A 16016-nucleotide genomic window follows, 5' to 3' on the forward strand; every position below is an offset into this window, starting at 1 on the left:
TATTACCAGTTTATAATAAAATAGATGAATATACAAAATCAATATTCTAGTTCAGAAAACACCTGGTGAGAGAGAGGAGGAGAGTGAGACACCAGCAGAAGAAGGAACCGAGAGAAAACGGGCGAAGAGAAGTACCAGAAATGAGGGTCGGGAGGGGACAGAATCAGGTAGAAATTATGACAAAAAATCGCCAACAGAGAAGAGAAAGTCAAAGACAAGTCCCAAGGAGCAACGAAAGAGGGAGAATGAGAAGAGTTTGGACAAGTCTGATAACCCTAGGAAAAAAATAAAGAAAAATCGCCAGGAAAAGAAGAACGGAAAACAGTCAAGAAAAAAAGGAAAGGAAACTCTGGAAAGGAACCGAAAAAAGAAACAGGATACAGGATCGAACAAGAAGCAAAAATATGACAAGAGACTCGAGAAGGTGAACGTAGGAACTCTCACAAAGAAGATAAGCAGCACAGAGAGGGAGAAGCAGAAGAAGAAGAAACCAAAGAGAAAAAAACCTGACGATGAAGACGATAAAGGCAAGGAAGGGAAGATGAAGGTCCTCAAAAAGCAGCGTACAGGATCGAACAAGGAAAAAACAAATGACGAACGACTCGAGAAAGTGAAAGCAGGAACTCTTAAAAAGAAGATAAGCAGCACGAAAAGGGAGAAGCAGAAGGAAAAACCAAGGAGAAAAAAAACTGACGATGATGACGATAAAGGCAAGGAGGGGAAGCTGAAACTCGTCATGATGGAGGGAGAAGGATCAGTGGAAGAGGCACGTAGCGGTAAACCTAAAGGTGAGATACATGTGTCATCGTCGCTACTCTGTCATAGTTCATTCCAGAAGGGGGTCATACAAGGGGAGGGGTATTGGTTTGTCACAGTGCTGATTTTAGAGCCTGTGTGAGTATGTCACTATAATAATAATAAAAATGATAATAATAATAATAATATGATGATGATGATTTTTTTTTAGGCCCATAGATACACTACAGTATATACGTGTTCTTCACACCCACACACACACACACACTACTTACTACTACTTTGCTGTCACTCGGAATCGAGTATGACGATCATCCAGCTATGATACAATGATATGAGTTATTAGGGATGACACCTCCGTTGGTGAGCTCTGCGGTAACTAGAGAGGCAGATACGGGACCGGCAGGGTCGTCCACACTTGTTGCATGTGTGGTGGGCTACATCTAGTGTGGGAGGGGCGACCGCCGCGTCTTTCCGGCGTTGGCCCTTGTCTGCCTTGGTATGCATTCGGGCTAACTCGAAAGTATTGACACCTTCTCGTGTGGTGCTCCTCCAAGCGTTACGGTGTGGAGTAATCGTCTCCCAGGTGAGGGATTGATTTGGCACTTTTTCTGGTTTGACATAAGACTTTCCTTATAATTTTTAGTTGCCCGCCAGCGTTACGTTTATTATTCGTTAGGTGACTGTAAAGTAGCTGCTTTGGCAGTCTTCTGTCGTCCATACAGGTAACATGCCCAGTCCAACGTAGTTGTTCATGGATAATGGTAGCCTCGATGCTCCTACAGTTGGTGTCAGCGAGAATACTGGTATTTGTTCTCTTGTCTTCCCAGCGAGCTCGTAGGATGGAACATAGACTACATTGGTGAAAGTTTTCAAGAGCCTTGAGGTACCTCCTGTATGTGACCCGTGTCTCGCTGCCATATAGCAGGGTGGGTAGGACCACTGCTTGATATACGTGCAACTTTGTAGATAATTTCAGAGCCCTACAGCTGAAGACATGGGTACGGAATCCACCAAATGCTTGTAATGCACATCTGATCCGATATTGAATCTCTTTATCAATGTCCGCGGTGGCGGACAGGAGGGAGCCGAGATACCGAAAGTGGGTAACACTAGAGAGGGTAGTAACGCTAAGCTGGATGGATGGTGGAGGTGTGTCTGAACCAGGGGCAGGCTAAAAAAGAATCCGAGTCTTACTTACAATCACCTCAAGGCCGAAATGTGCATACGCATCTGTGTAGGTGTTCAGGATCTCCTGTAGGTCGCATTCAGTGTGACCGAAAAGTCTGAGGTCATCTGCATACTGAAGTTCAGCAATGGAAGATGCCGACACATTTGTTCCTGCCTGGAGTCGTCTTATGTTGAAAAGATCCTTTATCCAATATTGGATGTCCACCCCGCCGGCTAAGTTGGAACTGGCACGAGTAAGGAAGGCAGCCAAGAAAATGAAAAAGAGAGTTGGTGTCAGTACACACCCTTGTTTTACCTCCGTTTGAATGGGGAAGAACTCAGACTGGATGCCATTGTGCAGGCCACTGCCGTTTATGCCGTTGTGGAGTTGCCTCACAAAGGAGATGAATTTTTGGGGGCAACCAAAACGGCTGAAAGCCCGCCAGAGGCTTCCCTGTTGACTGAGTCGAAGGCCTTGGTTATTTTGATGAAAGCCATGTACAGGTCACGATGCTGTTCTCTGCACTTTTCCTGTATCTGGCGGGCAGCAAAGATCATGTCAGTGGTGTCACGTGATGGTCTAAAGCCACATTGAGATTCTGGGAGGAAGTTTTCCACCTCAGGAAGAAGTCTGTTTAGGAGGACTCGGGCGATATAATCTTGCCAGCTACGGACAGCAGCGAGATCCCTGGGTAGTTGCCACAGTGTGACCGGTCTCCCTTGTTCTTATAAATATTGACAATGGAGGCGTCTTTAAGAGCTTAGGGGATTTCCTCCTTTTCCCATATATTCTCCATGAGAGAGTGGAGACGGCTGGGAAGCAGAGGTCCTCCTGCTTTATACACCTCTGCTAGGATTCCATCAGGCCCTGAGGCTTTGTTTTATCGTGTGTTTGGTGGCAGTAGCTACCTCATCCAGGGATGGAGGATAGCTGAGGTGGGTCAGCTCTGGATGCTGAGGGACCTGCTGGGTAGTCATGATTGGCCCACAAAATGTTTTAGTGGAAATGAAAAATTCGTGCATCTTGCGCTGATCTACAAATTTTTGTGTTTCACCTGCTTTATTTCTAAACCAGTCGTTATTTAGATTGCAAAGTTCCCGCCGGGCCGCCTCTGTCCTCTTTCGAAAGGTATCAGCTTTGGACCGAGACTGAGGGATGTTCTGCCAGTCAGTTAAAACAGCACGTTTATCATCTACGAGTACATTGATTGCCGAGTCACACACACACACACACACACACACACACACACACACACTGTGAGTCCATGCCCCAAACGTTAAAATCCCCCAGCAAACGTAGGGGGGGAGGGGAGGGGAGGGGGAGGGGGGCACATGTTCTGTACCCCCTCGCCAAATTTTCCCATTATCTTTTTGTTAAACACCCAGAAGGTATTTAAAAAAATGAAAAAAATAATAAATGTCTCGTCTTCTTGTTGATTAATACAACCAAATTTTCTGTCAATAACTTGTTCAGAAAAAGTTAAAGTATGATATTGGTTAACTAATTGACTAGCTGTAGTTCATTGACTAATATATAGTGAATTTCCTATTTGTAATGTTAACCCATAGTGAACTCTCTTCCCTTAACAGGCTGCAAAGTGCTGAAAGGCTGTAAGAAGAGAGGCGGAAAGTGCAAGAAGAAGTGCAAGAAAAATGAAACTCGGTTTAAGAAAGGCTGTAAAGGCCAGAAATGTGTCTGCTGTGGTAAAAGTGAGTCACAACACTGACATATACTGTATTCTGCTGCTGTCATCAATTTTAGTGTGCGAAACACGTATGAAATTCATAATTTTTTTTCTCTTCAAATAGCATCACCAAGTTTCGCTGCATGAAGATTTAGCAACAAATATCTGATATTATTACCAAAATGGACCATTAATTTTTTTTTTTAATTAAGTGAAATCTTGAAAAGCAGTGTCGGTGGCACAGAGGTATCGGGCTTGCCTCTTACCAGTTCGTCCTGGGTTCGATAAGATAATTTTTGTCCCGTGTGACAGAACGACCGCTGCATGTTTCACTCAGTGTGGTGTACTGAGATTGTACTGTGCCGAAATTGTTCTCGGTCTGCGCAGTTCGATCGAAACGGCAACGAGTGATTGAGCCGTGCTGAGATTACCCCTTGGAATAAAATGGTGGGGTTAAATTAAGTTAAATTAAGTTAGGTAAGATTAATTTAGGTTTTAATCAAACTACGCATGCCAAGAACAGTTTCAGCATAACACTCCTCCATTAACATCGGACAAATAGGGAATGAACCTCACTGGGCCCTTAATAATACCAGTTAGATATAATACTACTACTAATAATACTAATTCTAATAATAATAATTGTAACTGCCTTAGTTAAGGATGGTCGGGTGATATTTATTGATATGGTCAAAACCTGCAAAGAACAAGGCGTCCATTAATACTACATGGTGATCCATCTAATACATAACTAGTTAGTCTCACACAATTTTATCTTAAATGCATAAGATCATTAAACATAGTGACGTAATACAAAGTACATAACCCTATTAATCTTAATTGCGCTTCATTCCACATTGTCTTATTGCTTCAGATAAGGCAGAAAACGAGTAGGCCTAATTAGTCCACAATACTTCAGTACTGAGGGGGACGTCATTACGTAAGCTGTACTTTCAAGTGCAAGTTGATGGAAATCAGTATGGTGTTCCCACAGACCTTGGGTGTTCCAAGAGACAACAGTACTGCATAAATTGTCTTAGCACAAAACTCAGGGACAGGAATGTACACTACTGCCAGCAGAGGGTGGAGATGTTCACAGTATGGCTGTAAAGGGTGGTCTGAGAGTTAGTGAAGGCCAGAGAGTCACCGCCACCTGTAGAACTGTCTACTCAGCAGAAACCAGGATCACTCGGCTGTAAACATCCCCTCAGCTCGCTTCACTCCCCTCTCCTACATCTTCAATACTCTCATAACTAAACTATTTATAAAAATTTATTAACGCGGGCGGTAACACTCCAAAACGCTTGTTCTATGGCTGCTACGTTCACAAACATCTGGCGAGGTCACAGGTCGAGCGGGCACATGGGAGTCACAAGTTACAGTTACAAGTAGTAGAAGCTCCAAAAAAGTTGCTGGTAGCGAAAGTCAGAGCGGGGAAGATGACAGAGGAAGAAGCAGGAGGTTAGGAAGGGAATTGTAGTGGGAGAGATAGAGCCGTGGCTTTACACGACTGCGTTTATTTGGTTAACGCAGAGCGCACGTATATATATATATATTTTTTTTTTATTGGGCACCCCCCTACATCCTTGTGTAAGGTGAAGCGCAGAAGCGTTTACAGCGCCCAACAGGGAAGCATGCAAAGTTCATGCTTGCCTTTATGTCTCATGAGTTAAGGGCACAGAAGCCTGAAGAGTCAAGGGCGTTGAAGCCTGAAGAGTCAATGGTTTATGTCTAAGCAAGTTATTGGAAGCTCCAACAACTTGTCCCTGAGTACGAAGTCGCAACTTTCGATTTATAGCAGGTACCTACTTTGCTGCTAGGTGAACAGGGACCAAGGGAGGCTGGAAGTGTGTCCAAACAACTTTCCACCGGGCCGGGAATCGAACCCATGACATCTCGCTTGCGAGGCAAGAGCGGTACAGCTCTACCACCGGCGCACCTCTACAGTCTACAAGGAAGATCGCGGCTGACGTGGTCGTAGGCTGAGAGGTTTATGTTTGTTTGGGTAAGGTGACACTCGTAAACGGCACATCCACATCGGTTGAGATGCTGGGAGGCACTCGGTGCTGAGTGGAGGTGCTGAAGGCAGCAAGTGCCGGATCTGTGTTAGAGAAGCCAGAGGCGATACTACTACTACTACTACTACTACTACTACTACTAATAATAATAATAATAATAATGATAATAATAAAGTAGACATACTGTATATTGTGTAGTACTAGGACCACATTAGAAAAACACCCCCTTTAAGTATTATTAATACTTTATAATGTAGTATTCATGTAGTTATGTATGATTTTTTACTAAATAAAATCAAATAAAATCGTTAGCATTCCAGAGGTAAACACTTAAATAAATATTATAGCTTCTCATAAAAATGACCCGTTTTCTGCTATTATTATTTAATATGTTTTCTGTTATCAAAGTTTACACGTAAATATTTATTATAGCTACACGTTTGAAAGACACGTTTTCTGTGATGAAAACAAAATACATGTAAAAAATATACGAATGCATATAACAATAACTGTGCTAGTGTTGATATGACGATAATGTTTACATTTTGCTAATACACACGAGTTTTCCTTCTAGGAAGCCACGGACGAGTCCACAAAAGTTTTCTCTCTTGCCTATACTTGATACAGCCTTGTATCTGGTTGTGTATTTGTGACTATACGTGTACTAGTCTTTTACCTGTACTTGTACCTCTTCCTTTAAGGTGCTTGTATCTGACCTATACTTGGGCCCGTACTTGAACTTGTCTCTTATATGCCTGTACCTGTAATTCAAGTTAAACTTGTAGTTTCATCATGACCTATATTTACTCCAGTACGTACTTGTACAGTTGCGGAAATGTGTTCCTTCACCCCCTGTGGTAACCCGTGTCTCCAAATGACACCGTCACAGTAGTATCATTATTTATGAATGAATGGGTATTGGTAGTGTAATTGGTGGATAGATTTGTTATAGGTCATATAGGTTGGCCGTTTGGTGAGACAAGTTACTACAGGGGGTGGTAGGAACACCTTTCAGCAACTGTACCCGTACAAGTGTCTTTACTTGCACTGGTACTGAATTCCGTTTTAAACTAACAGTATTCACGATATAGCTCATGTTATCAGTTATATGTTTGCACATTTTATGGGTCTAATTATCTACCCATACATTTCTTCAAATCATTTCTCCTTGTGGACAGGATGTAAGGCGAAAAAACCATGCAAGAATAGGAACGGGTCGTGTAAGTCGTCGTGTAGAGCTGGGGAGGAAGTCGTTGCTAATGGTTGTAAAGGAGGCAAAGGGTGCGTGTGTTGTGCCTCATCCCGTGAGTACCCGACTGCTGCTGTCACTCTGCCATAACCTACTGCTAGTCTCTATCACCACATACACTGCAAAATAAGGGTATACAAAAAAGGGTTTGACAAGGGGTTTTTTGTGTCCCTAATGACAAACTCTTTTAAGGGTATATGATTACCAATAAACCCTTTCTACAATGTGTATATTATAATTCTCCAAACCTTTACTCTCCAATAGGGTATATAAACATCAGTACTTTTAAAACCCTAAGGTGAAGAGAAGTCCTATGATAATAACCTGGCGCTGACCTTCCTCGCATTAGCTTTGTACACCATCCACCGTCCAGTGACACACACCTTGGCCAAGACAGTCCTCACATGTCTTTCAGTTATACCGTGGATCGTTCAAACTGTTCCACAAACACCTAGTAGATGGTATCAAGAACACTCGTGGGGTGTACGACGCCATTTACGATGACCTTCTTGCCCTGATTTTGTTTCAGTTATACCACCCTTTTGAAGCTCTGGAGAGATCTCGAAGTTTCGATATTTTGAGTACAGCACTAGCTAATAATTCCCACCAGGAAACTTGTTTCGAGACTCATCCAAAGCTTCGAAAAGTGCAGAATTCCATGTGTTAAAGGCGATATTGCTGAAAAAAGACCAAGGCAAGAAGGTCATCGTAAATGGCGCTGTACACCCCATAACCGTTCTTGCAATTGGCCCAAATTGCATATACTGTACAACAAGAATGTGACATGGTTCTAGACCATTGGCGGGAACTCACATTTAATTTGTCACTTTGCAATAGACCTTTTCCCACAAGATGGGGTCATGACTTCTCTTTAAAGTATACCCACCTCTCCACCAACACTTTTACCCTCTGGCGAACTTTTTTTCACTTAAAAAATACAAAAATGGAAAAAATAATATATATATATATATATATATATATATATATATATATATATATATATATATATATATATATATATATATATATATATATATATATATATATATATATATATATATATATATATATATTTTAATGGCTCAAAAATAATGAACTCATCCCTATTTCCTGGGGCTCCCAGTCCCATCTTCCCATGGTGGGCGTGCCACTCAGCGTGACGCTGATTGGCTGTGAAAATGGAGTCAGTGTGTAACCCGGTGCTCATTGGGTCTCTCGACATATTCGAAACAGAAGGTGTCTAAAACCTCTTAGGCTCCCTTCACACAAGTTGTTTTAACGCCGCGTGTAATTTTGCCAGCTGTTCACACTTTTCTCCCCTCCACCTTATGTACAGGTGTACAGTAGAGTTATTTAAGTTAAATGTGATCATTAAGATTGGATGTTACATATTAAGTTACTTAAATTACCATCACACTTCCCTCTCCTCTTCTCCACACATCATGATTATATTCCACTAAAATGACCCAAGTAGATTAATTAAAAATAATTTTCATCCAAATTAACACTTTTCAGCTCATTAATTTACAATTTAAATTCTGAGAAGCAGTATGTCGTGCCGTCAAAACCTTTGATGGGATGGAAGTGGTATCTGGCAACTTTATTGAGCAATTATGCCAAATGGTGTAATAAAACAACTTAATTCTAATAAAATATTATTTAAGACTTTAGTTAATTTAAAGAAAAATTTATGGTTGTTGATATTTCGGTACACACTCAGTGTTATATCACAAGCATTTCACAAAGAATGAATCAAAGATATCTAGAGGCTGAAAGAGAAACATTACCGGCAGAAGATAATGTCAAACCAATTGGCACATAAAGGGTATTGTGGAAATAAACATACCCTACCATGTCCGAAGAAGGGTATTATGGGTAGCAGTATACCCTACCATGTCCCAGTCCGATATTAAGGTAGCAGTATACCCTACCGTCCGGGGTAGCAGATATATGGTGGCAATTATGCCTACCCTATGTCCTATTATTATGGTGCGGTAATTATATACTACCTAATCGAAAGGGTATTATGGGCAAGTATGCCTACCATGTCGAAGAAGGGTATTATGGGTGGCATTATACCCTACCATGTCCTAAGAAGGGTATTATGGGTAGCAGTATACCCTACCATGTCCGAAGAAGGGTATTATGGGTAGCAGTATACCCTACCATGTCCGAAGAAGGGTATTATGGGTAGCAGTATACCCTACCATGTCCGAAGAAGGGTATTATGGGTAGTAGTATATCCTACCATGTCATAAAACGCCCGTTTTATACCCTACAAATTTTACAGTGTACTGTTAATGTCTACTACAACTTACGACTGTCTACCACCACTCACTACTGTCTACCACAACTTAATACTGTCTACCACAACCTACTACTGTCGTCTATATCTTACTCTGATTGTGAGGAAACGAGTTGTGGTGATGATGAATTATATTATTACGTAAATTACGCTTTATTCACTGTCACAGGTTGGAATAGTTACCAATGTTCCTCGACAGAGTGCAACGCGAAGACGAACTGCAAGAACTTTGGTGGAAGGTGCAAGTCTGTGTGCAAGGACACGGAGGTCGTGATCAAGGACGGCTGTGACGGGGACGGCTGTTTCTGCTGTGCCCCAGATTTCGTGGGTTGTCCGGCCACCAGCGAGTGTCCAGGCCGCTGTACCGAGACCTGTCAAGGGGTGGTCTCCAACGTCCAGTGCCTCGGGGAGAGCTGCACCTGTTGCCTCGGTTAGTTATTAATATCTTTAATGTTATATAATTGCATTTTAACACAGAAATAATTAAATGTCTGTGATGTTCCCTTACCTATGCCAGCCTCACTTAACTTAACTTAACCTAAGCAAATCTAAACTAAACTAACCTCATCGTCACCCCCCACACACCTGAACCCTCACTGGTCAACAGACTGCAAAGTGACCCCGAGCTGCGAGAAGCAACACGGCAGCTGCAAGTCAGGTTGTTCCTGTGGTGAGGTGGAATTGCCTGGAGGATGTACAGGGAACGGCTGCAAGTGCTGTGTGGCTCATGTGCCAGCGTGCTCAAGCGGGGACAAGTGTTCAGGAAATTGTATGTACGGCCCCTTGTGCACAGGAGAGCTTGGCCCAGGGTCGTGCTCAGGAGAAGCCGGCTGTGCATGTTGTACGGGTGAGTGTGTTAATCCAGTATTATTTCTCCCTCTCTCTCGTTAGTAAATAACAAATACAGATAAGACAAAACTATACACATCTACGTTATGAACATCCTCATGAACAGAGAAGCTAACAATATTTAGAAATAATTTAACATCACAAATTAATAATACCACAAACTCCAAACTGTCAGTCGTTGCACTCGAGTTCATATGGACCCTAACTGATACTCATTTTTTTCCAGAAATCAAATTTCCACACAGCGGGGTGAGCCTGATGTGAGAGACCCAGGTGTGTGGAGGTGACGCAGTGCCTAGTCAAATGGTTCCTAGTCGTACCAACCCAAAGTGACTAGGTTAGGTTAGATTAGGTTAGGTTAGTGTTAGGATGGGGTCTTTCTGGGTTGGGGCCTATTTGACCTACAGGTGGGGCGGGGCGATGATATGAATCCGCTCTTGTTTTTGTTTTTCCCAAAGACTGAAAGATTAACTAACTCGCCTAAGTTGACACACACAGACGGTATCGACAATTATAAGATGATATTATAGTGCACATAAATGTCTTACACTATGTTTTCTCAGCTAATGTTTGGGAAAAAATATCACTTACAAATGTTTTAGAATCCAGTTGTAGTCTCCTCTCGCCTGGCCAATATTTCAATACTAAAGACTGTTAGTTGCCCTTAAGACGTATTTTATTAATCCACATATGAGTTCGTCATTTAGTAGCATATGTATTTTTTAACATGTAAAATATATGTAGTAGTTAACACAAACAAACTAGCATTTTTCCCCTTTAATATTAAAATTATATATATATATATATATATATATATATATATATATATAAAGTTTTCTCTGCGATCATAAATCACCTGTAGTGGGCAGGACATGAAGGATGAGGGAAATTACAGGGTAAAACACCGTGAAAAACTGATCATTTGACACCAAAATTATATCTTTACGCCCTTTATACCAGATATTAAAATAAGTACTTTCTGTTTAATATAACAAGGGATGGGGGGGGGGGGTCCGTCCCCCGGCTAGGAAGTGAGGTAAGGTTAGGTAGGTTTCTTTGGTTGGTCAAGTCAGGTTCTATTAGGTTCTAGTAAATTTCCGCCTTTTCTCTAAAGACTTACTATAATGATAAAAACATCTGTGGAAAAAAATGAACGAAATCGAACAATCCTTCTGGTGGTAGTGCTGTTTTCAGACATTACCAAAGCAAGTGACATGTCATATAAACCAAATAAATATATGACAGACAAGTTGTGGCTCATGAGCAAAGACATTGTCACCTCTACTGTGTTGTATGTTATCTGGGCGAGACAACATGTTAAAGTATAGAAAACCATTCCTTACCTTTAGATGGAAATAAACTTTAAGCGTATTTCTTGGTAGACGCTTAGTTGAAACGACTTCCTGTCTACCATTGGTTGTATATATGCACTGTCATTGTATACGCTTAACCAATGTGGTCTTCTATGGCGATTTTACAAAATAAATATCCATATTAATCAGCAACGCACGGTACAGTACCTGTCTGTCACTAACATGTCAACAAAACCTTGGGGGAGTTAAGGGAGCGTTGATAGAAAGGGAGGAATCACAGTGATTATAAAGGGAGTACTGTATTTATATATGGAGAAAAGATAGCATTCATATACGGTATATATGATCACAGTGATTATCAGAGATATACAATACGGCTTTTTAACTCAGTTTGTAAATCACGAAATTTTAGCATGTTTCAGTGGTGTAACTTTCCCCAAGTGAATTTTTCAAAGGTATTATGTTTGCTGCTTTTTATATTGATTTCTTTCTTTTTTTAATTATTTAAGTTATTCACCGATGCATTTTTTTCGTTTGGTCAACTTTCATTTGTTTTAAGTGTTCACGTGTGAATTTGTTTTCCTTATGTTTAGTTATACAGGTCAAATCGTGCATTTGTTCTTTATTTTTCACGGATTCCTGTGTTTAACCTTTGTGTTGTATGTATAGGGCTGGCTGGCTCTCTGGGGCCACCAGTAGGACATGTTACAACACCTTAACAATACTTTACATGATAACAACATCCCGGTAACCTAGTCCAGATGGCGTCCCTTCACAATGTTTTTATAAGGCCTGTATACACCACAGCCACCAATAAAGCACTCACATTATACTGACTGATTCATTTATCCTTTTGAACTGTGTTATATAGTTCACTTAGTCAAAAGATGGATAATAATTATGGTACGAACAATTAAGTCAAACATAAACGGTGTCTTGGATGGCAAACAACGCCTTCCTTAGCTACCCTCACACTGATGTGCACCTGGAGTGCCCCTGTGACCACACACCCCTAAAAATATCGATGTATATCAAGCTTTTACAAAAAAGCTCAATATCCAGACTTTTGTTTGCCTTGTGGTTATAAATGATGCACTTTTAAAAAAAGAAAATTCATTTAACCAACATACTATATACTGTACACCCTCAACTCTTGTATATATACTATATGTACAAGCTCCTTACGCACACACACTCACACACATAAAATAATACCGAGGTCAATGATCAACCTCTGACTGATGCAGACATAAATATTTTGATTACCAAAGGACTAAAACCTTTAAAGATTGTATAAGATCTAACAAGCCAGAGGTCAATAGAAACACTCAGCCTCCAGGGTCGCAGCCAATGTTTACCTTCTCATACAGTGAGGTCCCTCCATGACACCAGTGAGATACAGTAGTCCTGTCCTATGTTTGATAACCGTGAAACAAAACTATAAATCCCTAACGGCAGTGTCATACACTGGCCCTCTCTGCTTCCTCTGATCATCATCGTGTGCCCAATTACTATTTGAGACAGAGTTGCTGCATCAGCACTAGCAATGTCACCTGTCACCTCCGGTTCTCGTCCACGTGTTGCTGTTCAACACCAGAGCACCACCAACCTTACACGGGCTCACACAGAAGACCACAACACCAGGCCCTTAACAAACACTAAAAATTATCAATGACTCATAGATACCTTGTTTATTCACTCCAGTTTCTTCTCTTATTTGGGCTGAAAACTTTTGCTGAATAGCCCCCTCCTCAATATCACTAAATGAACTGCATGTTATTTCTGTTCATTGCACGATTTCACCCATTAGCTGCTCCATTTTTTTGTTTACAAAAAAAAACAGTTAAGCGATGATATATAATTCATAAACTATACAAAACGGTTTCTAATAGTAAACTTTTCAACCGAAAGAGAATCCTGTATTGTGGTGATGTTAAATAATGAAAATATGTAAATTTCGCTTTATTTACTGTCACAAGTTGGAATAGTTACCAATGTTCCTCTACAGAGTGCAATGCAAAGACGAACTGCAAGAACTTTGGTGGAAGCTGCAAGTCTGTGTGCAAGGACACGGAGGTCGTGATCAAGGACGGCTGTGACAGGGACGGCTGCTTCTGCTGTGCCCCGGATTTCGTGGGTTGTCCGGCCACCAGCGAGTGTCCAGGCCGCTGTACCGACACCTGTCAAGGGGTGGTCTCCAGCGTCCAATGCCTTGGGGGGAACTGCACCTGTTGCCTCGGTCAGTTAGTAATGTCATTAATGTTATAATGGTTGTTTATAAACACAGAGATAATGAAATGTCTGTGATGTTCCCTTACCTAAGCCAACTTAACTTAACCTAACCTAAACTAACCTAACCTAACCTAACCTAACCTAACTTAACCTAACTTAACCTAACTTAACCTTACCCAAACAAATGTAAACTAAACTAACCTCACCGTGGTCCCCACACACCTCAAACCCTCACTGGTCAACAGACTGCAAAGTGACCCCGAGCTGCGAGAAGCAACACGGCAGCTGCAAGGCAGATTGTTCTTGTGGTGAGGTGGAGTTGCCTGGAGGTTGTACAGGGAACGGCTGCAAGTGCTGTGTGCCTCAAGTGCCACAATGCTCAAGTGGGAACCAGTGTTCAGGAACGTGCTTGTACGGGCCCTTGTGCACAGGAGATCTTCGTCCAGGGTCGTGCACAGGAGAAGTCGGCTGTGCATGTTGTAGGGGTGAGTGTGTTAATCAAGAAATATTTTAACAATGTACATTAATAATACAACAAAATCTGGAGCGATCACTCGTGCAATCGAGTTCACTTATGGACTCGGATATTTTTTTTCTACACACCAAGTCTCCACAGAGAAGAGTGAGTTTCATGTGAGAAATACAGATGTATGAAGGTGACAGTCCTGGTCAATGGGCCTCGGTCTTCATGGATACCAAATTAATAGCATAGGCACCTAGTCTTAGGCCTCAGTATTAACAGGACCCAATTTTGTTAGACACTCTTAATAGAGCCCATCCTTAATAGGCCCCAGCTTTAATAGGTATCAGTCCTTATAAACTCCAGTCTTTACATGACGCAGCCGTATAGGGTTTCTGTTTTATAAGCCCCAGAACCAAATCTTGTTAGGCTCCAGTCTTAATAGTCCACAAGTCGTTCAGTTTACTTTCGAGGACAACAAGGATGGCGGTGACGCCAAGTGGTGACCCGCACAGGAGGCTGCCGGCTGGGAGGGTTGCTCGGGAGTCTGGATATATTTTCCTCAAACACACACACAAACACACATACACACACACACACATACACACACACACACACACACACACACACACACACACACACACACACACACACACACACACACTGATTAAACTGTTCACTCGATCCAAATTACTGAACACAAGGCTTACAAATATTTCCTGGAGGTATGAAAGAAGATGTCACGTCGCCCTTTCCTCTAATATGTCTTGGAAGCCACACCTCCTCAACATTTCTAAAGCTGCCTCCACAAAGTTGGGAATCCTGTACAGATGCCGTAGCTACTTCATTCCTCAGCAGATACTTCATTCCTCAGCAGCTGCTTCAAGTATATAAGGGATTCATTCGTCCTAACTTGGAGTACTGCTCTCATATCTGGGGTGACTCTTCTTCTGCCCAACTGTTAGATAGGGTGGAATCAAAGGCATTTCGTCTTATTAACTCTCCTCCATGAGTCGATAATCTCTCTTCCCTTTCTCTTCGCCACAATGTTGCTTCACTCTCTCTCTTTTACAGGTACTTTAACGGACAATGTTCGGTGGATTTGGCATCCTGTGTACCGCCGGCAAGGCCGTGGGCTCGTAACACTCGTCTTGCCCTCAGTGCCCACCGTTTCTGTGTGGATGTCACACTAGAATAACCCGTTATAGTACATCCTTCTTTCCTTACACAGCCAAACTCTGGAAAGATCTGCCTTCTTCTGTGTTTCCATACTCATACTGTACAATCTGATCACTTTAAAAAGCTGTTTTTCCGGCAACTTCGTGGTGTAGATTAATTTAATCGTTTCCTTTTCTATTTTTAATTTCTATCTATTCTTATTTTTTCGCCCCCGAGACCCCGTTGTGGGTCGGTGACCTGTGCCCGGGTGGGCTATTCAACGTAAAAAAAAAAAAAAACCGAGATCGACATATTCACCGTGACATATCATGATATAAAATTAACAAACGAATTTTTACTGAATCTTTTCAGCTAAACGATAGACCTCCAAGTTTATTATCTAAGGAAAACATATTGTGGTGAAGATGAATTAAGAAAATATGTAAATTACACTATATTCACTGTCACAAGCTTCTCGACAGAGTGCAAAACGAAGACGAACTGCAAGGACTTTAGTGGAAGCTGCAAGTCTGTGTGCAAGGACACGGAGGTCGTGATCAAGGACGGCTGTGACGGGGACGGCTGTTTCTGCTGTGCCCCGGATTTCGTGGGTTGTCCGGCCACCAGCGAGTGTCCAGGCCGCTGTACTGACACCTGTCACGGGGTGGTCTCCAGCGTCCAGTGCCTTGGGGGGAACTGCACCTGTTGCCTCGGTCAGTTAGTAATGTCATTAATGTTATAATGGTTGTTTATAAACACAGAGATAATGAAATATCTGTGATGTTCCCTTACCTAAGCCAACTTAAATTAACTTAACCTAA

At 41.8% G+C, this 16016-nt stretch overlaps 1 protein-coding gene across 7 annotated transcripts in view; it reads left to right on the forward strand.

Annotated features, from left to right (window-relative positions):
• LOC121865007 (balbiani ring protein 3-like) overlaps positions 1-16016 on the forward strand; it is a 40029-nt gene that overhangs the window by 18912 nt on the left and 5101 nt on the right. For 4 of the 7 annotated variants that reach the window (XM_042364296.1, XM_042364300.1, XM_042364302.1 and 1 more), the window contains exons 4-11: positions 51-788; positions 3517-3636; positions 6808-6933; positions 9383-9613; positions 9791-10030; positions 13354-13584; positions 13823-14062; positions 15678-15908. In XM_042364296.1, coding sequence (XP_042220230.1) covers positions 51-788; positions 3517-3636; positions 6808-6933; positions 9383-9613; positions 9791-10030; positions 13354-13584; positions 13823-14062; positions 15678-15908 — 2157 coding nt within the window. The remainder of the gene's footprint in view (positions 1-50; positions 789-3516; positions 3637-6807; positions 6934-9382; positions 9614-9790; positions 10031-13353; positions 13585-13822; positions 14063-15677; positions 15909-16016) is intronic. The other 3 variants (XM_042364298.1, XM_042364299.1, XM_042364301.1) reach the window with 3 other exon arrangements.

The sequence above is a fragment of the Homarus americanus genome, unplaced genomic scaffold (genome assembly GCF_018991925.1).
Source record: "Homarus americanus isolate GMGI-L3 unplaced genomic scaffold, GMGI_Hamer_2.0 scaffold2539, whole genome shotgun sequence".
NCBI lineage: Eukaryota > Metazoa > Arthropoda > Malacostraca > Decapoda > Nephropidae > Homarus > Homarus americanus.